At 37.9% G+C, this 26,558-nt stretch overlaps 2 protein-coding genes across 2 annotated transcripts in view; both read right to left on the reverse strand.

Annotated features, from left to right (window-relative positions):
- The window catches only part of PCYOX1L (prenylcysteine oxidase 1 like), a 32,841-nt gene extending 28,995 nt beyond the window's left edge, over window positions 1-3,846 (reverse strand). Inside the window, exon 1 of the mRNA XM_056811600.1 lies at window positions 3,749-3,846. The gene's annotated coding sequence lies outside the window, so the exon portion shown is untranslated. The remainder of the gene's footprint in view (window positions 1-3,748) is intronic.
- On the reverse strand, window positions 1-26,234 carry GRPEL2 (GrpE like 2, mitochondrial). The gene is made up of 4 exons (XM_001380699.4): window positions 25,989-26,234; window positions 13,974-14,127; window positions 7,702-7,783; window positions 1-4,317 (listed from the first exon to the last, which is right to left on the reverse strand). The coding sequence occupies exons 1-4, from the start codon at window positions 26,063-26,065 to the stop codon at window positions 3,971-3,973; spliced, it is 660 nt and encodes a 219-aa protein (XP_001380736.2). The 5' UTR covers window positions 26,066-26,234; the 3' UTR covers window positions 1-3,970.
- Between the last annotated feature and the right edge of the window lie 324 nt (window positions 26,235-26,558).

Genomic DNA, 26,558 nt, shown 5'->3' on the forward strand with positions numbered 1-26,558 from the left:
TCAACAAAAATAAAATAAAATTTATTTAAAAAAATTTTTTAGAAATCAAAGAAGCCCCTGGCATTGATTAAACACCAATATTATTTAAAGGCAGATTTTATTCAGGATATTCTAAACACATTTAATGCCTTTATGTTCACAATTAGATTTAGCCTCAGTTATCTCATGATGATGATCACCAATATCAATGGGGAAGAAAATTCTTTAGCACAAAACTTAATTTTGGCAACACAGATTATTTTAAATATGTTCAATTATGTGACATACTGAGGTCATTGGGTAGTCAATGTCATCAAATGGGAAGAGATCTTTGGAATTCAACTGTTCCATCACACAGCACCCTTTAGAACTTGCTATGTTCTTATACCAATTTTCACACTAAGGCCAAGAAGTTTATCAATATCATGAAAATAATTCATTAAGAGCACTCATAAAATGCTCTTGTCTCTAAAGGATTCATGCTAAGTTTCTGTTCAAAGCAGGGACTAGAAGGTCCATAAATCTGGGAAGGAAACAGGCCAATTTTATTGACATTGAAAGCTTTATAAAATAGAACCTTAATTAACCGGAAGCCCATCCTCTCAGATGAGTCAATTATTTATTATATTTTATATATGTTATATTATATGTTATATAATATAATAAATAACTAACCAGAACTTCCTGCCTATAGTTTGAGAGAGAGAGAAAAATAGGGTTATAAATACAATACGTTGTTTATAAGAAACACTTGAAATAAAAAGGCCCACACAGTTAAACAAGGGAGGGGTTGAGGGAAGGGAGCCAAAATAAAAACAGAAACAAGAAACAGAAATTACATTTTATAAAAAAAATTCTTGGATCTAAGCAAAGATTACACAGCTCAGCTCTCTAAAGCTACATCTGCAGCTCTGTAAAATGACTAGTTCCCTAAGGCATATAAGCATTTGCTTCAAGTTGCTAAATCATAAAGAGAAAAAAGACTGTTACCTGGTAAAGAAGAAATATTACTGAGTTCTAATTTAGGAGTCTAAATTAATTTAGAAAAGAGAACTTAAAATCATAGTCATTTTAAGCTAGAAGGGTACTTTAAAATAATTAGTTTGGTTCCTTATTTCACAGAAGAGAAGTTTAAGGTCAAAATTAGGAATGACTCACCAATGGTTATACAGAAAATGAACGGTAAAGCCAGACGAACTCAAATATGCTAATTCCCAAGACTTTTTTTAAACCACTATGCTCTTCTACTTTCTGTATACTTTCTTAGAAATTTGGGTTTTCCTCACCACAAAAAAAGATGCTGAAACCTGTATTTAAAGAAAAAATAAAGGCACCAATGGTGCCATGGCCACAGAAAGTCAGAAGACCAAAGTCCAGGTCCTGGTTCTACTACTCAGCAGCTATTAAACTGTAAGCAAGTCACTCTTGGTCTGAATTTACTCAACTAGAAATGAGGGATGTGGACTAGATGTGCTTTAAGGCCCCTTAAAAATCCTAGATGCCCATGACTCTTTTTTAAACAGGTTGTAGAAATGGTCCATCCAGTAGAGAAGGTCTCTTTGGCAAAGAGTCATATGCATAGGAAATCACAGAAAGAAAAAAGAAGCAGTACTGATGGCTATGAGAACAGATTCAGTGGATAGCTAGCCAGCTCAGTAGATTGAGAGTCAGACCTAGAGACAGGAGGGCCTAGGTTCAAATCTGGTCTTAGATACTTCCTAGCCATGTGATCCTGGGCAAGTCACTTAAATGATTTTCCAGCCCTTACCATTTTTCTACCGTGGAACCAATACACAGTACTGATTCTAAAATGGGAGGGAGAAAGGGAGAGAGGGAAAGGAGAGAGAGAGAGAGAGAGAGAGAGAGAGAGAGAGAGAGAGAGAGAGAGAGAGAGAGAGAGAGAGAGAGAGAGGGAGGGAGAGGGAGAGGGAGAGAGAAAGAGAGAGAGGAGAGAGAGAAGGAGAGGGAGAGGGAGGAAGGAGAAATCTCTTACAGTCTGAGTTACTAGTGTGACCAATCTGATATCTTTAAGGAAGAACAAACTAATTAAAAAGAAATAAGCTGTGATCCAATTCTACAACATATTTTATGTTTAGTCAAAAGCAGGCTAGGTTTGGGGAGATCTAAGTCCTAATCAGGCAGATCATCACTACACAGCAAGTGATCTTAAGTGGAAGAAATGAAGCCCATAACTCTATATTTAGGTCATTATGATATTTCTACATTTAGGCTCATATGATACGTCTTTCATGAATATAGGTCCTATGACCTGGCTTATCCTAGAAGAATTATGATTAATTATATAAATGGTCAGAAACAGGCTAAATTCATGAATTTGTAGTAGTAAGGGTACCTGTGGTAAGAGAAATTCAAATAGGAGCCTTATTTCAAAAAAAAAAAAAGCCCACATAGACTTAAAATTAGAAGGAGCTACAAAGAGCATCTACCCCAACCCTCAATATTCCTTATGATACTCCCAAAGAGTGATTATACAGGCTCTCCTTGAAAATTTCCAAGGTCACTTAGCCTTGGCCTGAATTATTACCCTGAAGCAGTCCATTCTGTTTTAGGACAGTTCTAAGAGCAAGGTGTTAAGTTCCAGGTAACTAAAGGAATTCAGTAGAGACTGAATGACCACTTCACTGCGAAACTCAACAGATGATTCAAGCTTCAAGTAGGGGTCAGAGTAACTGACCTCTAAGGTCCTTCCAACTTTTGAATTCTATGAGACTCCCATTCCTTAGTCATGCTAACAATTTTTTATCATGGCTAGACTACTTTCACGGATTGAATTCATACTTGCTCCCACAGTGATATGGACCGATAATTTGCTCACATAACATTTGCCTGCTGCGGTATAATTCATCCACTGAAATAAAAAACATCTGCAATTTTGTCCAAGATAGTCATGATAATTACTTCTATAAGACAAAGATTGGCCTGAGGTTTCACCTTATATCCTTTAAACTTGCAAAGATGGCAAAAAATGGCAAAAGTCAATCTTAGAGGGGTTGTGGAATAGTAGGCACATTGATACATTGTTGATGGAACTGTGAAAATTTCATTTTTGGAAAACAATTTGAAAGTCTTCATATACACCAAAATATGGATAGCAGTATTTTTTGCAATAACAAAGAAATGGAAACAAAGTAGATTCCCAATGAATGGGGAATGGCTAAACAAACTGTGGTACATGAATGTAATGGAATAGTATTGTGCTGAAAGAAATTATGTCTGTGATAAATAAAGAAGCATGAAATGAGCTATGCGAACTGATACAGGGTGAAATAAGCAGAGCCAAGAATACAATATGCAACTACAAGCATAGATGAGGCCCAGAGAGAAAACTTGTGCAAGGTCACATATCATATAAAACCAACACATGCCTGCATATTCCTGGCCCAGTAACTTCCCATTACGGTAATATTGAATTGATATTAAGGAATATAAGGAAGTGGGAAAGAGTAGGAGTGGGATGCCTCACAGAATTAAATTCAGTTACAAGCATACACCATATTACATTTTCTTCTGTCTTGCCACATGGAGACATCAGTGTACCATTATTAATAAATAAACTTTCTCGAACATATATTTTAAAGAAAGCCAATGACAGGGCTTCTGATGAAGTCAAAGTGAAGGTTACATTAAAGCAACTAAATGTCATAATATTGAACTTATATCCATATGAACACAGAATTAAAGTTGCAAGGTACCTTAGAAATTGTTTAGTGCAAACCCCTCATTTTATAGCTTAGAAGTAATGACTCACCATTGTCACAGAGCTTTTCTATGTCAGAACTGAAATGAAATGCATGTCTTCTGATTCTCAATACAAATCAAAAATTTTTTCCATTACATAGATTAAATTCAAAATAGATCAAGTAAAATATACTAATTATAATACAAATCTGTGTAATAAATAAAGGAAACCCATGGGGCTTTGTTCTGTGCAAGAAGGAAGAATATTAGTTTACCCAGGTCCCAGGTCCTATCATTCCTGTGTCTCAACAGCCACACCTACTTGGGCAGGTCTGATGGTTCTACCGTGAAGTTTATAGCCATTTTGGGTAACAAGTGTCACTGTGCCTGGCTGCACTCCATCAGCTGGTATGTGACAAACAATCTCATGGTCATAAGGGTCATACTTGTCACCGATAGGGGTCATTTTCTGCAGACCATGCTTAGCAAACACATTCTGCAACTTAGCCTGGAGAAGAGAGAGTCCTTCAAAGACCTTCTTGAGCGTTGTCTTTTGGTCGCCTGCCTCTGTTTCCCCAGCGGTAGCCTTCTCTAAGATATCTGCAATCTCCACCAAGTCTTTGCAGAAACTCTGGATCCCTGGAGAATAATCAGACAAATGGAATAAATGTCCAGATTTACTAGATCTTAAGGCTACATGCTCACTGAATCCAGTGGATTTAGAGTTAAGAGGTCATCTTAGAGGTCATCAAGTCTACCCCTAACATTTTATAGATCAAGAGACTAAGGGCAAAAGTTTAATTGACCTGCCCAGGATAGTAAATAGTAGAGGCAGATTTTGAACTCAAATCCTCTGATGCCAAATCCAGGGTTATTTCTATGATAGAGTGGAAGGGACTAATTCCAAAGAGACTAAGGCATATAAACAGGGGTGAGAGGATAAGACATAAGGTATTTTTAAATTTGGAAAAGAACTTAAGAGGGCATTTGCTTTGACCTCTTCATTTTACAGATGAGAACAGGGCACAGAAGGGAAACAACACATCAAAAGTCACACAGTTAAGTAAATGGCAGAGCTGGGACTGAAACTCAGATGTTCTGGGTTTAAATCCAGTGCTTTATGCAATCTGTCACAATTCTTTTTTTTTTCCCTCTCTGCCTTCCTCCACCCCCTCCTCCTTGGCCCCAACCCAACTCTCCTCCTCCCTCCCTTCCCCTTCCCTGTAATTTATAATCTAAAGGAGTTGCCTGGGGGCACTGAGGCTAAGTGATTTACCCAGGGTTGAAAAACCAGTATGTGACAGAATTGGCCTTGAACTCAAGTGTACCTGACTCTGGAGACATCTCTTTCATTGCCTCTTTTTGCCTAATAATAGTATTAATAATAGCTGGTAGATAGGTAACACAATGTATCCAACACTGGGCCTCAAGACAAGATTTAGGTTCAAATCTGCCTTCTAGTAATTAAACTAGCTATGTAACCACAGACAAATCACTTAGTCTTTACCTGCCTCAATCTCAATTATAAAATGGATAATAAAACTGTAAAGGGAGTAATAAAAGTACCTACTTCTTGCATTGTTATAATGATACAAAGAACAGTATTTGGCACATAATAGACACTTAATAAATCACTACTTTTCCCTTTCTTTCCTTATATAGCATTTAAATTTTTTATTTTCTTATTTTTTTTATTTTTTTTAAGTTTTTAAAACTCTTTTCAAATAACATTTCTTCTGATGCTCCCAACAATTCCATAAAATTGGTATTATGTGCATTATTATCCCCATTTAAAAAATAAAGAAATTTAAACTCAGAATATTTCAACTGTTCTTTAGTTTTCTACCTCTAATTTCTTCCCTGGTCTTAACAATCTTAATTTTCTTTGGCTTTGCCAATTTGTTCTTTTTCTAATTTCTTTAAAAGCTGAGGGTTCAAACACTGTATAGCTTTAGCTACTTCACATAAATTTTGATTTAACATTTATAATATTCTTTTCTTTTTGGAATTTTATCATTTAACTTTGGTATAATTTGTAAAATTTCATATTTTATGATATTGACTTTTATTTTTAATTCTGTTAGAATTTATTCATTCTATTTATTTAGTTATTATTTATAAATGTGGTATATAAAATGCTTTATCCTAAACTTAGACAACTATGATCATCAAATTGGTCGATTGTTGTGACTATTCCATGTGGACCTGAAAAGAAAGCAGTACTTTAATTCTTTTAATTGAGTTTTCAACACATGTAACTTAAGTCCATCTTGTTAGTCACTGTTCAAGTCTTTAACCTTTGTTATACCTTTTATTGATCATATTCTGATAGGGTACTGATGCTTCCTATTATTATCTCATTACTACAAGCAAAGATTGTTAAAGCTGAGAGGGATCTTAGACATCATTTAGCATAAATACTTTATTTAACTGATGTCAACTAAAATTAAAAGTACTAATGTGATCTTAGATTATATTAGTAGCAGTATATTGCCCTAAGTGATAGAGCTGACAACCCAACTATCCACTGCCTGGTCAGAGCACATCTAGAACACCATGTTCAGTCATGTGACTGCATTTTAGACAAAGTGATTAATAAACTGGAGCAGAAAAAGGTACTAAGAAAATTCCAAACTATACCATATAAGTCCCAGTTAAAGATGTTGGGGAAGTTTAGTCTGGAAAGAAGACTTAATGGTGTTATGTACCTGAAAAAGCTTCTTAAAAAAGTAAATTTGCTTTGCTTAGTCCCAGAAGTCAGAACTATGACTAATAAGTAAAAATTATAAGAAGGCTAATTTCAGCTCAATTTAAAGAAAAATTTTTTAAATAGGAATTGTACAAAAGTGGAATAGACTATTTTGTAGCTAGTAGTGAGTTTCTCTACCTAGATATCTTAAGGCAGAAGCTAAATGGACACTTGCAGGATGTTCAATGAATAAATGAAAAAGTATTTATTAGATTCTTTATTCCAGGCATTGTACTAATAAGCACTGGGGACCAAAATGCAAGCAATCAAGATGATCTTTACCCACCCACAAGAAAGTTATAGTCTAATAGGGAAGACAACATATTTAGGGTAGTGGTAACCAGAGAAGAATGTTTTGTAAATCAAAAGGAATCATGATTGAATTCATAGGTAAAATAATTGGCACATCCTTTCCAGGTATGTTGATGTCCATTTGATTACTATTCTCAAAGTGGTGGGGAGATGGGAGATGCCTACGTCTATGTTGGAAGGGATTATGATTCAGGTAGAGGTGGATTAGATAATCGCTGAGGTATATTTTAGCTCTAAAGTTTTAAGTGATTTGTCCTAAATCACCACAGCAAGTAGTTTGGCCGAGGTGTGAAAAGCCAGATATTTTTCTGTTACATATGCAGTACCATTTCCAATATGCCACAGTGATTCCTGGCATCATGTAACACAAGATGTTAGAGGATAAGTGTGGGCAATGTGCACTGAAAGTATAAAGAGAGGCCATGATTAATCAGTCATAGGAACGACTTGTCATGTACTCTGTTCAAAGAGTGGGTGGCAATTAGCATCTGAACAGTTAGAAGAAAAAAATAATACCGCATACCTTGCATACTACCATAAGATTTTACAAAATGAAATCCATCAATATTATAGCTAAGGATGCCCAGAGTTCCTTTCAAGTCAAATACTACAACCAGAATAAATAGGGAGCAGTTAAGTAGTACAGTGGATAGAGCCCTAGGCCTGAAGTCAGAAGGACCAGTGTTAAAATCTGACCTCAGGCACTTCCTACCTGTGTGACTCTAGGGAAGTCACAACCCCAAATGCCTAGCCCTAGCCCTTCTGTCTTAGAATTGATACCAAGATAGAAAGTAAAGGTTAAATAAATAAATAAACAAATAAATAGTAAACTGGAAATAGATTATGAATGAGTACAATTTTCTATCTGACCTCACTGATTTTATTCTGTATGAAATGCAAAACCACTAATGAACTGTTCTATACAGAAAGGAAATATGATTATGCACAATGCCTCCACTTACCAAATATCTTGGCATCTTCCACAAATTTCTGTGTACGCCTCCGTACATGTTCAGAATCAGCCAGAGCTTTCTGGTATCTTTCCTATACACCAAGAACATCAAAATGATCAGAAAAGATATCAGTTTAAAATGCCCGATCTTTGCTCTGAGTGGTATTCCCTTGTCAAATACAAGTTGCTTTTTATTCTTGCATTTGTAGAGGAACTTGGTTCATCTAGCACAATGACAGTGAACCTTTTTGAAACAGAGTGCTGGGCCCTGCCCCCACCCCACCCCTCAGACCAAGTGCTATGCACCTCCCCACCACAAGTGCAAGGCACACCCTATCCCCCAAACACATATATATGGGAGAGGGAGAAAGCACTCACATTGGGGTGCTGGGCAGAGGGGTGGGTGATGTGAAAAAATATCATCAGGAACAGTGGAGAGGGGGAGGGGAGCAGCTCCACCCGAGTCCTTCTGCCTCTCTAGAAACTAACTGGGGTGTAGGGACGAAAAAGGTGGTCGCATGCCCACAGAGAGCAATCTGTGTGTCAACTTTGGCACCCATGCCATAGGTTTGCCATCACTGATCTAGCTTAATTAATCAGCCTGCTTTGGGCTGGTGAGACTCTGTCACTTGTGCCAGAGGGAAGATGAAAACCATTAGAAAAGGTCAGTATTATGATAAAAATTATCTCAAGAGACTGAACTTTGGATAAGAATATCAATTTGTTGATTTAAACAAAGTATATTGGTTAAGCCAGCATATAACTAATAAAGTGGCATAGGTTTCCATGGCCCCTCAAATGAGCAGGGACCCAGAAGCTAGGTAAGGCAGTTCAATAAATAGTTTTAGGAGCTCATTATTCAACCCCTCCTTTGAATATCCCAAATCCTTTCTAACTGGCAATCACTATTTAAGAAAGATGCTCCATCAAACTCTCTACCCCTCTTCATTCCCCACAGGTGGACTGATGTGATGAGGAAAGAGAAAGAATCATTCTCCCTTTCATTTATTAACTAAATTCTGTTAAAAAGGAAGACATACTTTGGAATTCCTAAAGACAAAGAAAATGCAAAAAAACCCAAAACAATAAAGTGGATAAAATCTCTGACCCAAAGCCCAGATAAGGGAATACACAGAAATTCTCATTGACCTTTATAAGAAAATTAATATAGTATATAAAAAATAAATTCTCACACCAGAAAAAAATAATTGAGGGATTCACAGAGAATAACTATACCAGTCATTAATCAAGGTACCAAAATTATCAACTCTTTTTCTAACGCAATAAAAATAAGAGGAAATGCATGAATTGGTGAAAATTGCCAGATAATTAAACATGTTCAGTGAGTGATAACACACAGAAAGAACTAGAAAAAAAGTAGAAAGAAAATTAGCAATTATTATCTAGAAAACAAACAAACAAAAACCCTTGCATATTTTCCATTAACAGTAACTTTTGGTTTATATGAACAGTCACTACCTCTGCAGGACAAAAAGCTTAACACAATAGAATTGGATTATATTTCCAAATTAAGTCTTTCTCACCTCACCAATACCAATCCCTGTGAGTAGATAGAGACTGGACCATGAGAGAATCATCTATGTCTCCCCCTTTTCAGCAGGAAGTAGTCGAAAAGGCTGAAAACATTACCCATAACCCTTCACACTCATGGCCCTCTCTCTAAAAATTTCAACAGACAATCCATTATAATTTAACCTTTAGAACACACATAAAAACAACAACAACAACAACAACAACAAAAGGAGAATACCACACTATATACATACCACATTATATTTGAAAAGAACATTACCTAACCCAAACCTACCAATCTTTTACAGAATTATAACATAGGGGTCAAGGCTTTGCTTTTATTTACACAGGAAATGAACAAGCTTGGATACACAATGAGACAAGATACAGTAGAGGGCTCTCAGGAATAATCAGAGTAAGGAGAACACAAATGACTACCCCAAAGATCCAAGTCATGAAACCCACAACTTGGGGACAAGCCAAAAGAAGAGTTCATGTTAATAAGTGGCTACTGCACCTTTTATATTAACCCCAACCCAACTATTCCAGGGGCCCCCATCCAAAAAATATTGTTGTTGTTCAGCTACCTTGCAAAATGTAACTATGACGATGTACAGGTTTGTATTCTAATCTCTATAACTGATCAGATTGTTCTCCTGAAATAACCTGTTTGTCATACTCCTAACCGAGGAGCTCAGAGGAAAATGCCTTGTTGGGGGAGGCAATCTCAGTCTAAACCTGAGATAGGACCCTACTGATTTAAGGCTATGGTCCCTGGGCAAAAGTTATGACACAAACCAGAAAATTTCGGCTTCCAAGCTGAAGTCACAGAAATATACAAACAACTTTTCTCTATGACAAATCTTTATGATTAGCATGAACAGCATACTCTAACAATAACCCTAATAAAACTGAGAGTTCCATTTTTGTGGAAAGGAAAACTGAATCAAGCTCTGGACTTTCTGCCACTGAGTTGGAACAAACAGCAGTTGGAAGGTTAGAGTGAAATTGATGGGCAGCAATGACAGTTGGTGGGGGGAGGGGAACTTGGAGAGTTACAGTTGATCTTGAAAGCTCTCTTTCCTGGCCCTCAGATTGGAAGGAGTTCTTCCGTCTCTGGATAGAAGTACCTCTATTCCTGGATATTTTCCAACTGTGTGCTCTACCTGGATTCCTGTGATCTTGTCATCAAACAAAAGAATTGAAGGGGAGTGAATAGAACTGTAAGGCCAATCTTTAGGGGCTTCAGCCCAAAAAGATAGGCCCAACCAGCTTTGAAAGTTAGAACCTTTTCTTCCCCTTGCTGGCTACTGCTAAAGACTTTGAACTTAAGAAAACTAGCATAGATCAGCATAGACAGAAATAAAAGAAACTCTCCACCAGCCAGTGAGACCTGGCCTCAGTTCAAAAGCTGAGAGAGATTCAAACCCAATCTAGAGAAATCCCGATTCCTTCTTTCCTGATATCTTCCCAATCTAAACTTGTTATTAAAATTTCATCTTGAGTTAAATAACCTGCAGTCAGATAAGAGGACTATCATTTCAGGGTGACATAAAAAGAGCTGAACCTTAGGACAGCCACTCAACCATAAAAGGTCCTTATCGGACCCCTGCAGGGAGACCTTGGTGTGTGTGGGGGCAGAGTTGTGTCCCTTGGGGAGGGGGGGTGTCTGTGCTTACCTGCCCTGGGGTATCTTCAACATCAATCAATAGAGAAGACTTCCCCTCAGGCTATCACAGTTGGCCCATTTCTCAGTAACCCCATTTTTCAAAGATAGCCTCTCAGGAGGGGGTATTTCTCTCCTTTTACCTCACCAGCAGCCATATTCCCTCCATCCCTTCAACTCCTCTATTCCCTGTTAAAAAACCTTCTTTATTCCCTAATACCTCTTTAATATCCCTACAATCCATTTTGTATCACAATTTCCAAAACAAACAGATTTGCCACACAGATTTGATTAGTAGCTAAAGATTAGAGTTCAGCTTCCTATTCTAACAAAATTTCACAAATTACACAGTTACCTACCTCATTTTTTTTAAATCAAAAGGGAGGAATTGATGGGACCCCCAACCAAAGATCCAAGGATCTTTAGACCCATAGAGCAGAAGATCCCCAGTCACATTTCCCCACCCTTCTCTCTCCCTCTCTATCAAGGCATGTTTGTATGTATCATGTAACCTATGGACACCCCCGATCTTCCAATACTTGTGAGAGATGTATCTGATAAATCACTAATGTATGACAGACTGTATTATGATCCTTAAGACTCTCTATTAATCATTACGTGTCACCATGTAAACATTGTCTGTTACTATGTGTATGGAAAGTTTGGGTAGTAACCCTAGTTTGATTCTTTCCCCCTATAAAAATCCTGACTACTTCTAATAAAGTGACTTGAATGAAAATCCACAAGCCTTGGCCTTCTTGTCCTCATTCTTCTCATCTGCCTGCCTCCAGAAGACCCCAGACTGTTGTGAGATTTAAAATGGTTGAGGTCTTAAACTGTAGTGATTAAAATGGTGGAAGATATAAATTGTGATAGATATAAGAGAGGGTGAGTAAATTTGACCGCAGAAAATATGTTTCACTACAGTGTTTTGGTTTTTAAATCAAATATAAGGTGGTCGCCAGGGAAATATTCCCAATTATTCAAATACCCAAGTCAACTGGGTTTTATAGAGATTTTTAATTAATAATATAATGAGGAATTAGAGAAAGAGAGAAAGAGTAGGAAAGGAATAATTATGAAGGGCCTCAAGCCAATATGGCCTAGACCTGAGTCTTAAGAGAGAGAATCATTCAGTCAGTCTTTTAACACTTACCACAAGGTCTGCCTAAACAAGGATTCTAGTGACACCAGGCCAGCTCCATCTCAGCTGACTTCACCAGAGAGCCTTCCAGCCAGAGACTGTTCCAAAAGGCCTCTCTCCAGAGCCTCCAGAGGGACAGAGTCCCATTAGAGGAGCTCCAGGGAGACCTCCTTAGAGATTGTCCTCCAAGAGCTTCCCTTCTCCAGAGACTCTCTCAAGAGATTCTTTACAAGCGATCCTCATCAGAGATCCTCCAAAAGGAATTCCTCCAAAAGGGTATCTCTTCAAGAGATTCTGCTTTTTCTTATATAGGGGTTTTTCTCCCATGTCACCTCCCCTAAGTCCTTACATCTACCAATCACTGTAGATGCTTTCCAAAGGACTGCCCATCTAAATTCCTGCTAAGTCAACCAATCTCCTCAGTAAGTCTGAATCAGAAAAAATACTGCTGTGTCAACCAATCTCCTCAGTAAGTCTGAACGAGAGAAAACACAGCTGAGTCAGCTAATCTCATCAAGAGAAAACTTGCCCGACCCTTTTAGGTACCTAGCATCCCATTGTATCAATTCTAAAAACAGGCCTGGCTCAAAGAACTCCTTGCCTTATTATAAGCATGGGTCCAAGTACTTTCATTGTTTAGGAAGGAGTTTTCTCTCCTAAAGCAGTCTTAAGTACAGTTGGAGTAGAGGTCCTCCCATTTCTGATCCTGGCGAGTTCTCACATAAAAATGGGGAATGTTTCTCAGTAGGAAATTTGTTCCAATTAAGAATTCCCCGATGGGGAAATTTTTAACATTCACAAGTCTGAGAGATTTCAAGATTTACACACTTGACATCGGCAGTACACTGGCTGGCCAAGTCCCTGTTGCTGTCAACTGCCCACGATCACACAGTTAGTAAGTGCATGAACCAGGATTGGAAGGAACTTAGGTTTCCTAACTTCAAGACCAGTGTACTTGATCAGATAGGTAGAATGAATCCATAATTAAAAATAAAATTATCCTCCTAACCCATCATACTTTATATAAGTAAGAAGCTTTATAAGTTATTCATAACAAAAATTTACACAATAATTGAAAAGTTAAATAAAGGTGGTTCTATAAAATAGTGAGAGGAAGCAGGTGACTGAAATGTACCCATTAATATCAGTACTTCCATTGTTATAGTCTCAGTTCATTCCCACTGCCCTCAGGGTCATTATATATAAGTGAGATAGTATTTTTCTAAACAAGAATGTTACCTCTAACTCCTTTTCTCTCTTAAATACTAGTCTCCAGATGTCCCATCTCCCATCTATACAGAAATGCTTTTATTACACAGATAAAATTAAGCAATGATATCTAGTTTTTAAATTTGTGCTGAAGACAGGACACATGAGATACTCTTGTGGCCAATATCTGGGTCCTCCAAGAAGATGCCTAGAAAATTGGCCATAGAAATCAGTACAGGGCTTATGTCTAACAGAAGATAGCCTAGAGATGGGTTTTAAATCAGAAGAGCTGGGATCAAATCTTAGTTCTATAATTTGACACTTGGTCTAAACTTGTACAAGTTGCCTGTAAGAGGCTTGCTTTGCAAGTCTAGAAAATGAGGACAATGTACTTGATCATCCCCAAGCCCCTTTTTAGCATAACTCTTATGATTCTTTATGATCATAAAGAAACTTACATATTTATCTCATGAGATCCTCACAACAGCCCTGTGAAATAAATAGGGCAAATATTATTATCCACATACAAATGGGAAAGTCAAGGTTAAGAGGGGGAAGTGAATGAAAGCCTACAAAACAGCTCAAGTTTCAGAACAGCTTCTGATAGACTTGAAAAGAGAACCATGGACACCTAATCAGTACATTATAGCCTCAAAATCAAGATGAATAAAAGAAGGAAACCTTCATTCATCTCAGAAAGAATAATAGCAGTATTGTGTTTAGGACTCACAGTTAAATCCCGGACTTCCTCCTGCAGTCGAAGTGCTTTGTGTTCCAGGGCTTCTTCAGCTGATAAGGGGCCTGACTCACCAGAAGGGTCAGTAGAGCCATATGCCTCTCCCTCACTACTCTGGGCAGCCATGCTGAAGGCAAGTGTCCAGCCTCTGAAATAAATGCATTAAAAAAAAGAGAGATAAAATTAGTAAATACTAAAATGAAATGAATATGAAAGACCTGGCCCTAAGCCTAAAAATCTCCTAAATTGTTTGCTTGTCTCCAGATAGTCCCTCTTTGAGACTGATAGAAGACACTCTTGCCTTTGGCCCAGGATTTCTCCTCCATTACTAAAGTTACTTACTTTCATTTTGAGGCATTATATTCTATACCTTCTTGACCATCTTGGCCCTGTATAATTTTCATGAAATCCAGGTAAAATTTTTTTGAGAAAAAAAACTTCAGGAAAAGAAGATCATCAACTCCCTGAATCAACTCTTATGCCAAAGGTGATTGCCCCTAATTGGTTTTTTGTCAATGCACCTACAAATCATTGGTTTTGCTCCCGCTCTTTTATTTCCCTCTTATCTCTACTGAAATTTCCTCTTAAAAAGTGCAATATTGTATGCACCTTTAGCTATAAGATCTTTATAGGTATAAGCTAGTTATGTTAAATGATTCATTGGGGAGACTAGCCTCCCAAAGAAAAACAGAGGGGATTATGAAAGGGTATTCTTTATTCTCTTTGTCTATTTTGAGTTACTTAATCAAAAGACCCCTACTTAACAATTTGTTAGCCATCAAGTAACAGAATTCACAAGTCACTTACTTAGAGAGCTCCACCCTTTTAACTCAATCAATCAGAAACTTGTGAATCCTTTGATAAGAGTTTACACCCTCAGAGGATAAGAGGTGGATCCAACAGACACTGCCCTATGGGCAGTGCTAGGCAATTTGGAAGCTGTGATTGGCCCCTGTGAAGAAGGGAAGGGACAGGAAATGACAAGGAAAAAGGACTATAAAAAGTGTGGAACTTCCTGTCCTCTTCACTTCTCCTTTGTACTTCTTTAGAGGACTGCTCCTTGGAGTTTCTCCTTTGGGATTCTGGCTTGGAGAGATTTCTCCCTTGAGGTTCTGTGAGGAGACCCTCTCTGCTCAGTTGTGCTTTGGTGGGATACTCCTTTCAGTGTGAGTTCTGTGGAAAGTCTCTTTTTCTTGGTGAGTAACTCAGCTTGCTGGTGAGTGACTTGGACTTCCATGTGAAGATTGGAACTTTGTCAGGGAGTGAGCTGAATTTCATTGGATCAGCACTTAGAGAAGCCTAGGGAACTCCTTACCTCTTCTCCTCTTACATTTCATACTTCAACTCTTTCTCTTCCATGTTAAAAATAAACGCTGCTAAGTTTTTCTGGCTTAGGGATAATATTTTTAATTCAGCGACCACAACATTGAATTTATAACTCTCTTATTTAGTCAAAACCCCAATTTAACCCTTACAGGCCCTTAGGTTCACAGATCAGCCCATTCATTGCTACCTAACTTTCTCTTCTACTATCAGTATATATTGCTACAATTACAGAATGCACAGCTGTACTCCTTAAGCATATCCAAGTCATCTGCATTTTGATTCAATTATAAACATTTATTAAGTATCTACTATGTGCAAAATAATGTGCTAAACCCTGAGAAGACAAAGACAAAAATAAAAGTCACTGCACTCGTTTTCATTTGTTTGAGGGGATACAGCATATACACAAATATATACAAAACAATTCAAGAGGAAGAAAGTGATTCAGGAGGAAGAAAGTGTAAAGTCATATTTTAGCTTTGCTCTGAAGGAAACCGGGGATTCTATATGGTATAGGTCAAAAACAAAGGACAAGGGTCAGCAAGGTGGCTCAGTGAATACAGAGCCAGACCTAGAGACAAGAGGTCCTAGGTTCGAATCTGACCTCAGATACTTCCTAGTTATGTGACCCTGGGCAAATCACTTAACCTCAATTGCATAGCTCTTACCACTCTTTTCCCTTGAAACCAATACTTAGTATTGATTCTAAGATGGAAGGTAAGGGTTTTAAATTAAAAAATGAGAATTTAAGATTTTTTTAAAAAGGACAAACAATAGCAACATAATCTAACATTATATAGGTAATGAAGAAGTATGTTTAATACCTGAAAGATCACAATGTCATGTAGGGTATCAGCCAATTTGAGTGGAACAGAAAATAAATGAAAGGGAAGGAATAATAAGGCTGGAAAATTAGGCTAAAGACACATTGCAAAGGGTTTTATTATTCCTAGTAGAGATAGAGATTCTAGTAGAGATTCCTAGCAGAGATGTAGAGATAGAACTGAGAAGGTATGGCAACTAATTGGATATAGGGATGGAGGGATGTGAAAAGTCAAGGATGACTCCTAAATTTTAAACTTTGGTGCCTGGAAGTTTGGTGATGGCCTCAACAGACATGGGGAAGTTTAGGAAAGGGATGGGTTTTTTGAGGAATGAGTTCTGTTTTGTCCATGTTGAGTTTAGGATTTCTGAGATATCTAAAGGAAGATCTTCAAAGACTAAAGATAAGGAAAGATTATTGTTGAATATACAGATTTGAGTCTGCTCATCATGGAAATGATTATGAAAACCACAGAAGCTGATGAGAACACTGAGTAATAAAGTGCCTAGGATAGACCCTTTAAAAGATATTTAAATTTAATGGACAGGAGCATTCAGTGAAAGAGACGTAGAAAGAATACTCAAACAAGTAGGAGAACCAGAAAGAACAGTGTCAAAGAAGCCAAGGAAGAAGAGTTTATCTAGAAGTAAAGGATGGTTAAAGTCATTAAAAGCTATTGGTCTTAAAGATGAATAATAACTGAGAAAATACCATTGGATTAAGAATTTAAGAGATCATTGGAAACCTTAGAGAGAGTAATTTTAATTGAAAAGATTTCAAGGGATCAAGAAGTGAGAGGTAAGTAAGAAAAGGAAGGTAAAGGCAGTATCTGAGTTGTTTTGCTTGGTCCCAGTGATCAAAACTGAGGTAAATTGATGGTACAATGAAGTACATTGTACATGTACAATGAGTACAACTATCTCAAGTAAAAAAAAAACACAAAACTTTTTTTTTAAGTTTTACTTATTTTATTGTGGAATGTGCTGCTTTATAAGGTAATTCCATAAAAGTAAATCTTTTTATTTTTTTTTAACCCTTACCTTCCATCTTGGAGTCAATACTGTGTATTGGTTCCAAGGAAGAAGAGTGGTAAGGGCTAGGCAATGGGGGTCAAGTGACTTGCCCAGGATCACACAGCTGGGAAGTGTCTATGAGGTCATATTTGAACCTAGGACCTCCCATCTCTAAGCCTGACTCTCAATCCACTGAGCCATCCAGCTGCCCCCCAAAGTAATTCTTTAAGCAGAAACTAAATGAATGAATGAATGAATGAATGAATGATAAATCATTTGTTAAGGGTTTACTATGTGCCAGGCTAAGCACTAGGGATATAAATATTACCAGTCAGTCCTTGTCCTCTAAGAGTTTACATTCCAGTAAAGAACAGAATACATAAGTAGGACTGGAGGGTGGAAGGGGGAGAAAGACTTGCTTATGGAAGAATTGTTTGGGAATGGTCAGGAAGTGAATGGAGACCTGGGTTTAAATTTAGCATCTATTATATGCCAAGTACTGTGCTAACTTCTGGGGATACAAAAAAGCAAAAGACTCTCAAGGAGCTTACAATCTAACAGGGAGATAATATGCAAACAAATAAACAAAACAAAGAAAGCCATATACTATAGGATAAATAAATATTTAGCAAAAATCATTAGAATTAAGAGATGTTGAGGAAGGTTTCCTAAAGAAAATATGATTTAGTTAGGATTTAAGGGAAGTCAGAGAGGTCAGTAGTCAGAGTGGAAGAGGGAGAGCATTCCCAGCACAGAAGACAGACAGAGATTATGCCTGGAGCAGAGATGAGTGTCTTCCTTGTAGAACAGCTAGGAGGGCAATGACACTGGATAGAAGAGTCCATGACATGGATTAAGGTGTAAGAAGCTTAGAGATATAGGAAGGGGCTAGGTATACTCTTCACCTTCCTAAAACACTCAATCCAAGGAACCAGGTTTTAGAGCTAGAAAGGATTTGAGAAATCATTTAGTCTAACTTCTTTAATTTATAGATGAAAGGGAGAGGAAGGGAAATTAAGTCTTAAAGCCACACAGGTGATAAGTAGCATAGCCAGGATTTTTTTTAACATGTGTTAATCAATACATATTTCCATGTTCATCATGTTGTGAAAAAGGCAAATATTGCTTACACTAGAGAAAATTCATGGAGGAAATAAAGTGAAGAATGGTATGCTTCAAACTCCATTCCAACTCTGTCAGTTCCTTCTATAGCAGTGAATAGCCTTATTATTTTTTTAATCCAGTCACTTGAAATTGTCCTAGATTCTTACATTTCTGATAATAGTTGTCATTCACATTTGATCATGCAGAAAAGTGGTAAGGGTTAGGCAAAGGGGATTAAGTGACTTTCCCAGGGTCACACAGCTAGGAGGTATCTGAATCCAGATTTGAACCTAGGACCTTCTGTCTCTAGGTCTCGTTCTCAATCCACTGAGTCACCCTGCTGCTCCCTCCATGTTCCTTTTCTTGAGAACTTTGGTTTAGCTATTTTGAAATGTTGTTAGTCTTTGTGTTGACATTTCTAACTTAATTGACCAAAGCCACTTTGGGATAAGGGAAAGAATTATTTGAGTCCTTTTTAATTTTCCACAATTGAAATCAAGCTTTGCATTCATTGCCTTATCTCCCCACCACTCTGTGCTCTGTAGCCATAGTTGCACTCCCCAATGTCCAACTGTTTTAGCCTTACTTTATATGTACTTTATGCTTATTTAACCTGTCCATATTGTTTTCTCCCAAAAGAATATGAGCTTCTTGAGAGCAGGGAATGTTTAATTATAGTCTTTTTATTTCCGGTATCTAACACGGTCACAATATCTGAATACAGAAAATGCTTACTGAATTGTATTAGTGTAATTTACTATATTATTTTAGATCCATGTTGGTAAACCTATGGTATACATGCCAGAGGGGGATACTCCCCTCCCCCTACCATGCCTGAGGGCAGTCCTCACACGACTAACCCCTCTGCCCAGGAGCCCAACAGGAGCATTTCCTACCTCCCCTATCTGGGGTAAGGTGGCTCACATGCAGCCTGAGGGTTGCAGTTTGGTCACTGTCTCTAAAAGACTCACCATTACTGTTCTAGATTGATAGTTAAGATATGTGGGTTCTCATCCCAGTTCATAGCTGCGACTTAAACCCAGGTTTTATGTCTCTAAAATTCAGTTCCTTCAATCATATCTCATTGCTAAATTAGATCACTCTCTGTCTGAGAAACATGCTCTGAATTTTTAAGCCTTTATGCCTATACTTGAACTGTTACTTGAACTAGTCATGGAATACCATCCTCCCCAACCTTAGCATCAGTAGTTTCTACCCAAACTTTAAATGCCAATTCAAATGTCACTCCCCTCAAAGAAATTCCCCAAAGGGCTAAGGACATATCATAATTAATCTATGCTTCTCTCTATCTTACTACAGTGCTGAAGCAAAATGGTACAGTGGAAAAAGTCCTGAATTCAAACTCAAAGAACCTATATCTAAATCTTGGCTCAACAAGTTTCTAGCTAGTCTTAGGCAAGTCACCTCTGATCTCTGAGATTTGGTATCCCAGCTCAAGAAGAGAGATTTTGTAGAAAAGTTTCTCTAAATTACTTATAGCACTATATACAATCCCAGAATCAGAGATAAATAGGTGAAAGGGAAGATATAATAAACTATGGTATGAGTTCCCATATCTCTGGTATGGAGGGCTTGTCCTGACCTTCTAGGGCAGCTCTCCAGCCACTGACCTTCACCTGACATCCAGCTCTCACTTGTGGCTCCTAGTAGCTGCTAGCATGCGGCAGCGGCCACACCCCGGGCAACAGCTTCAACAGACCGGCTAAACCTTGTGAGGGTAGCCATCGGGTCCACGTCGACCCCTGGTGAACTAGGGCTTTGCTCACTCAGCATGTGAAGGAGACTGCTTCAGCGGAACAGGCGGAAGAAACCAACAAGAAGGTTCAAAGGCTGAGATGGCGATGCAGCAAGGCACTGTGGAGTGCTTAGGGCGTGATGGAGCACAAAAGACAACACGGCCATCCAATGCAGCTGAGGAAGTCTCCAGGTGTAACGACTTTTCGTGCCACTGGACCCAGGCTTCCAACGCTGAGAGAGTGGGACTGTCTCTGTGCATCAACTTTTCCACTTAAATCTTCATGCACAGGTGTCTTTGTGCACAAAAACGCACAAAGACAATCGTCATCCTCGGTTGGAGAGACAACCAACAATGAGTTCCCATAGTTTTATTATATTTTCCCTTTCTCTTTTATTATTTTTTCCCATTTAATCAGTGAATTGAAAGAAGGCATAAATGCCATGGCATGCTTACCAAATTTGCAGATAATAGAAAGCTAGGAGGGATAACCAACACACTGGATTATAGTGAGGATCCATAAAGATCCCAAAAAAACCTTTTTTTAATGAATTTAGAAATCCTCCCCAAAAGCATTCTCTACAGATTTCTATATAAAAAATTAATCTCCTTTTCATACCACTAGCTTTTAAAAAACTAAATTCTGTATGTAACTTTCAAAACTCATACTTGTCTATGATTACTTATGAATTTCTGTCTGCTAGCTTGTTTATTTCAATAATTTTACAATAGCCCTCTTTTTTTTTCCAACACTATTGTTAATTCTTTCCTCTCCTGTCTTCCGCAATGAAAACCAAGAAAAAAATTTAATAAGGACAGTCAAGAAGAATTCAGAAAGTGGCCATGTCCAAAAATATACATCTCTTTCTGCACCTTGTTTCCAGCACCTGTCAGGGAGTTGTGAACATGCTTCATCACAGGTTCTTCTGGAGATCGTTAAATCTTTCAAAATTCTTTATTTTTTTCATTGGTGCTATCCTTGCATAAATTATTCTTCTGGTTTTGCTTAACTTATTCTCTGTTAACTCACTATCCAGGATTCTCTAAAATGATCTCTTTCATCATTTCTTATAATGCAATATTATTCCATTTTATTCATATACCAAGTTGGCCATTTGTCAGTTTTCTAAGAGATAATAATCCAAGGCACCCCCTAGGTCTTTTCTTTTTCCTTTCTTTTCCTCCCCCTTCAGGGTCAGAAAGGTTTTTTTTGGCTTGTGACTATTCCTTCCCCCATAATGTTCCCTCCACACTTACCTATTCATCCTCGATTTCTCTGTTGAGTTTCATATATTTCTACTACAAACCCCTTGCATGTTCAGCCATATTGTGTTTAAAAGTGAGATTCACCTGATGTCCATTACCCCAAATATTATTTTCATAATTGTACATTCTTGTTCTCATACACTCCAATTATGAGAGAATGCAAGTTTCACTCTTTTCTCTCACATCTATTATGATATATTCCTTTTACCTTTCATTCTTTCACATAGGACCTCAGTTTTTCTTATTTATTTACATTTTTATCCTTTGGCATTAAGGTTCAGAAGAATCAAGTTTATTCTTTCCTTATTAGAACTACATCATACAGCTCCTTCCATTTAAAAAAAAATAAACTTCCCTTTCCAGATTTCTCTGGACCCTTGCATTATTTGTATTTCAAGCTTTCTACTCAACTCTGATATTCTTATCAGAAATGTTTGAAAATTCTGTTCCCATAACTACTCATTTTTTTCCCCTGTAGGATTATTCTCAATTTTATAGGATAAATCATTTTTGGTTGTAAGGTCAGTTTTTTTTTTCTTTCTTTTGAAATAACGTATTTCAAGGCCTCTAGTTTTCAAGAGAAACTAGCTGACAGGTATTATGATATTGCCTTTGGTCCTTTAATATGGGAACTCACTCTTTCTGGATACTTGCAATGACTTTTTTTTTTTAAATGAGAACTGGATTTTGACTGTGACGTTCTTAAATCTTTCATGCTGGAAATTCCTCTCAGGAGATGATCACTGAATTATATTTCTACTTTGTTCTCTGACTCTACTATATCTGGGTAATAATGATTAATGATTTCACGAAATAAAAGGTCTAGACTATTTTTAATCATGGTTTCCAGGAAGTCTGATGTACCTTAATACATTTGACCTTAACCTGTTTTCCAGTCGGTTGCTTTTAATATCCACATTTTTTCTTATTAGAATCAAAAATACATTTTCTTCTATTCTCTTAATCATTTGATTTTATTCTTTGGGGGAATCTCTAGATTTGCAATAATGTTTAATATTGATCAATGAAATGATGTCTGTTTCTTCCTCTCCAACATTAATTTCTAAATTGGAGTTTTTCTCTCTGTTGCACTTTTAGATGGGGCAATTGGCCCTCCTTGGTCTTACCCTGGGTCCCTTGAGTTTGTATGTTGACCTCTACCTCTCAAAATTAGATCCTAGATCTTTTAGGTTCAGAGGACTGAAACTACAGGGTTCTCACAGGACAGAATTAGAAATCCTGGGGCTATCTGGGCTATTCTTGCCTGAATGCAGCAACTCCCTCCCTGCCGGTCACTGCTGCTGCTTCTTTGGACTTCCTGGGTCTCCAAGCTGAGCTTTCTGATTATCCCAGATTTCTCAGAGAATTTCTGATCTTGCTGCCTCCAGCTCAATATTATAAGACTCCATGTGTCCTGCCTCTGGTAGCACTGGCTCCCTGTACTTATGTTGCATTTGTTGGAGAGGCTTCCTTTTTTTAATACCCTTAAGGCTTCTTTCTGTACCTCTTGTACAAATCTGGAATGGAAGAAATCACTTAATATAGTTTCTCAAATTTCTTATGAACTTCAGGGTTTTGTTGGAGCAGGTATGTGAGAGCTTGCTCAGTAGTCTGCCAACTGTTCAGTTAGTCATTATGGCAAGAAAGCTTTATAACACTTTTCAACATGCATTATGTCACACTGAAATTTCTTAGTAAAATGGAAGAAAAACGTTTCATTGATTTTGGACTGGTCAAGACATTCAAGCACCTTGAAAAGAATGTTCACAGGGCAGATGGGTTATTCAAAGTATGGAAAGCCAGGCCTAGAGATAGGAGGCCCTGAGTTCAAATCCTGCCTCAGCCACTTCCTAGCTGTGTGACCCTGAACAAGTCATTTAACTTCCCATTGCCTATCCCTTACCACTTGTCTGCCTTGGGGCCAATACTTAGTATTGACTTTAAGACAGATGGTAAAGTTTAAAAAAAAAGAAAGAAAAGATACAGAATCTTTGTGTTGTAAAAAAGTTCCTCTCTGAGATGATTAAAAACTGGTAATTTTACAGTCTTTTACATTGGAATGGGAAAGCAAAAAAGCAAATAAGTAGTAGTTATTTGGAATAGCAGGACATAGTAACTGAGTTGTGGATGGAAATAAGTAACATATTAATAGAATATGATTATAGCAAGTCTAGTATGTGATCGTTTTGACTAGAACAAAGTTTCCCCCCAAAAAGAATTTCTCCAATTCCTTCAGAGGTCACATATGAGTTGAGTCTATCTCAATCCGTTTATAGTTTATCTGTATAATTTTTTGATGTTGAATTTAAAAATGCAAATAGAATTTCTTTTATCACCAAGAATTACTGAGTAACATGAATTTCTAGGTTTGTTATAAATTATGTAATAAGGTAATAATAAATTGTGGTAGAGATGTGAGATAAGAAGTCAATGATTAGCTTGTTCTTAGATGCTCTGTGAAGTAGCAAGAGAATACCAAAATATGTTTAAAACATGAAACATTTCTTAAGAAGCATTAAGTATGAAAATAATTATTGGTATATTTATGGGGAACTCAAAGTTCTTTACTATGGTTACAATTTTCACACATTGAAAGTTGCTACTTTTGTCTGGGGTGAAAAGAATAGCAAGAGTTTAATTTTTTTTTAAAAGTAGCCTCAAAAGAAGTGATTCTAGGAAAGGGAAATGTTGTAAGCCAACCATGGGTTAGTTCAGAAAAAGGTGTTTTGTTTTTTTGCATGACAATTTTAGTTTAATGAAACATCTTGTTAGTGCAATGTATTGAAATGTTGCCAATTTTCTTTATTTGATGAATAAAATATCCAAGAATCAATGAGGCTAAATTTTTCTAAGAAGGGGCATTTGTGGGTTCTCAAATAAAACAAAGGATGACAAATTTTAAGTAAGAGTTTAATTACATTAATTACTTTAAAGAATAAATAAAAGTTGATGTTGAAGGAGATTCACTGAAATCATTGTAAAAATTGACAAAATACTTTTGAAGAACCTACAAGGCAGGAAAAAAAAACCATAATAAAGTCAATTATTTCCTCAAAGTTATTGGGTGTAACATATCTCTCAGGATTCATTTCTGTAAAACATATTTGGACTTCAAAGAAAATCTGTGTGCTATTATAGTAATGAACAAGGACAATCTCTACAATGGAAAAAGGATAACCAAGTCAAGTGAAATAAAAACATGATAGCTAAAAACTGTTAGATGCTAAGAAGGGATATTCCACAAGCAAAATATAAAAAGAAATCATCAATGCCACTAACTATATTTTAGTTGAATTAAAGCACTACTTTGTAATATAAGACTATGAAAATGATGACAAAAAAAACCCAAAATCTATAATTTAAAATTACAAAGAAAAATACAATGAGGTTAAACTATTTTTACCAACGTAATACAAAATAATTTTTGTTGTTGCTGTAGTCCAATATATAAGAATAAGATGCAATTTTGCAGAGATTAATATAAAGTCTTAAGTAGCAACCTGGCACAGTGATATATGCTGGTATAGTCAGTAAGATGTTGTTTTAAAACACTAGGAACCTCAAGAAAATACTATCTCAAACTTTTTCTCTCTTCAAGTTTTCCCTATCTCCTTCCTACCCTCTTCAGCTGAGCATCTTTCATCTCTCACTTTACTGAGAAAAATAAGTTCATTTCGAGTGAGCTCCTCTTCCTCGCAACACCCCCTTCTTCTATAGCATCTTCCATACCAGTGACTGCCCTTGCAAAGAGCTGTCCTCATCCCCCTAACCTAGACCTTCAGCTTTGCTTCCAGGGTAACTTCCTAGGGGAACAACACTTGAGTTGCATTTGGCATCTGCCTCTGCCAATACCATAGTCTGTCCTATCCAACAATCTCATAGAAGCCACAAGTAGACCCTGAAAAGTTCTCACCAACCAAGTCCTTGACACTATTAAATGACTCTATATGAGAAACAGAGACACTTTTGTCAATGGAAAAGCCACTAAAGAAGCTGCCTTTCCATTTGCCTTGCTAATGTACCCTGAAAACTACTGGAACTTACAATTTGACTTGCTGCTACAGCTCCTAATATAAAAACTGTCTGCCCCTATTACAACGTGAACTCCTGGGGGGTAGAGGGGAGGGGGGTGGTGGTGGAAGACCAATCACCTTGCTTAGAGACTGTCATCTCTCCCACCTCCAGACTTCAGGGGCTTCCAAGCCTTCCCCAACTCCTCTTAATGCTGGAGATGATTTCAGAGGGAGGGCACCAAGTAACCCCATGTATATCTGTTTGTACAGTTATTTGCATATTGTGTCTCAATTGACTGACTGATGCAGAGATTCACATGCATTGACTTTACAGAGAAAGAAAATGAGGTCCAGGTGTGGGGTATGAAAATCCACTGGCCAGGGTCAGTCACATGCGGGATCCAGGTCTGGCTCCGCCAGCCACTCAAACTCTCACTTGGAGACGGGAGGCCAGGCGTCCGAAATCAAGCTCAGTTACTTACTACCTATGGAACCTAAAGCAAATCATTTCCCCGCCTGCCTGAGCCTCAGTTTCCTCCCATAGCCCCCGAGGGGCTTGCTTGGCAGGAGGTCCCCCGAGATCCGGGTCCGCTCAGGACTTAGGAGCCTCAGGGCAGCCCAGTCCTTTACCAGCCCGCCGCCCCGCCATCCCCGCCTGAGACCCCAGCTCCCCAAGGCCCCGCCCCACGGCCTCATCCCTGCTGTTACCTGTCCCGGCCCGTGGCGCCTGGGCCCGCAAATCGCTGCAGGGTCCGCGTGGCCGCCAGAAACCAGCGTCCAGCCATGTTCCGCCGTCTTGCCGACTGAAGTCGAAGAGAAAGAGGCGCCCTCGTCCAAGACACCAGAAGCAAGAACTACAAGTCCCAGTAATCCTTGCGGCTCCTACAGGTGAGGGCCCCAAGCTCCAACTCGTTCAAGGACTAACTCCCATGGCAACTCCGGGCTATCGGAAGGGGCGGGCTAAACGCTAGCTTCCGGCTACTGTAAATCAGGAACAGGGCGGGTCAAAAGACTTGGAAAAAAAGGAAAAAGAAGGGGAGAAGAGAGGAGTGGTGAGGGAAGGAAAAGAAATGGGGAAAGGAATAAAAAGGGAGAGTGGGAGAATGTTAACATTTTACCTGATTTTATGTATTTGTTATAGGTTTTGTTTAAGATTAAAAAGGGGAATGGAAAAGAAGAGGGTGGGAATGGGGGTAGTAGGAAAATAATAAGTAGAACGATGGGAATTGGCTATTATATAAATGTTTATTAAGAAACTGCTATGTGCCAGGCACTGTG

This window comes from Monodelphis domestica, chromosome 1 (assembly GCF_027887165.1).
Source record: "Monodelphis domestica isolate mMonDom1 chromosome 1, mMonDom1.pri, whole genome shotgun sequence".
In the NCBI taxonomy this organism is placed as follows: Eukaryota; Metazoa; Chordata; class Mammalia; order Didelphimorphia; family Didelphidae; genus Monodelphis; species Monodelphis domestica.

Bases quoted from the DNA above. Each gene is read 5' to 3' on its own strand.
- GRPEL2 (XM_001380699.4), bottom strand. From the start codon at position 26,065: ATGGCTGGACGCTGGTTTCTGGCGGCCACGCGGACCCTGCAGCGATTT. The intron at 14,128-25,988 runs GTAACAGCAGGG...CATTTATTTCAG, and splicing joins GGCGCCACGGGCCGGGACAG to AGGCTGGACACTTGCCTTCA. The intron at 7,784-13,973 runs GTGAGTCCTAAA...CTTGGTGTATAG, and splicing joins AGGAAGTCCGGGATTTAACT to GAAAGATACCAGAAAGCTCT.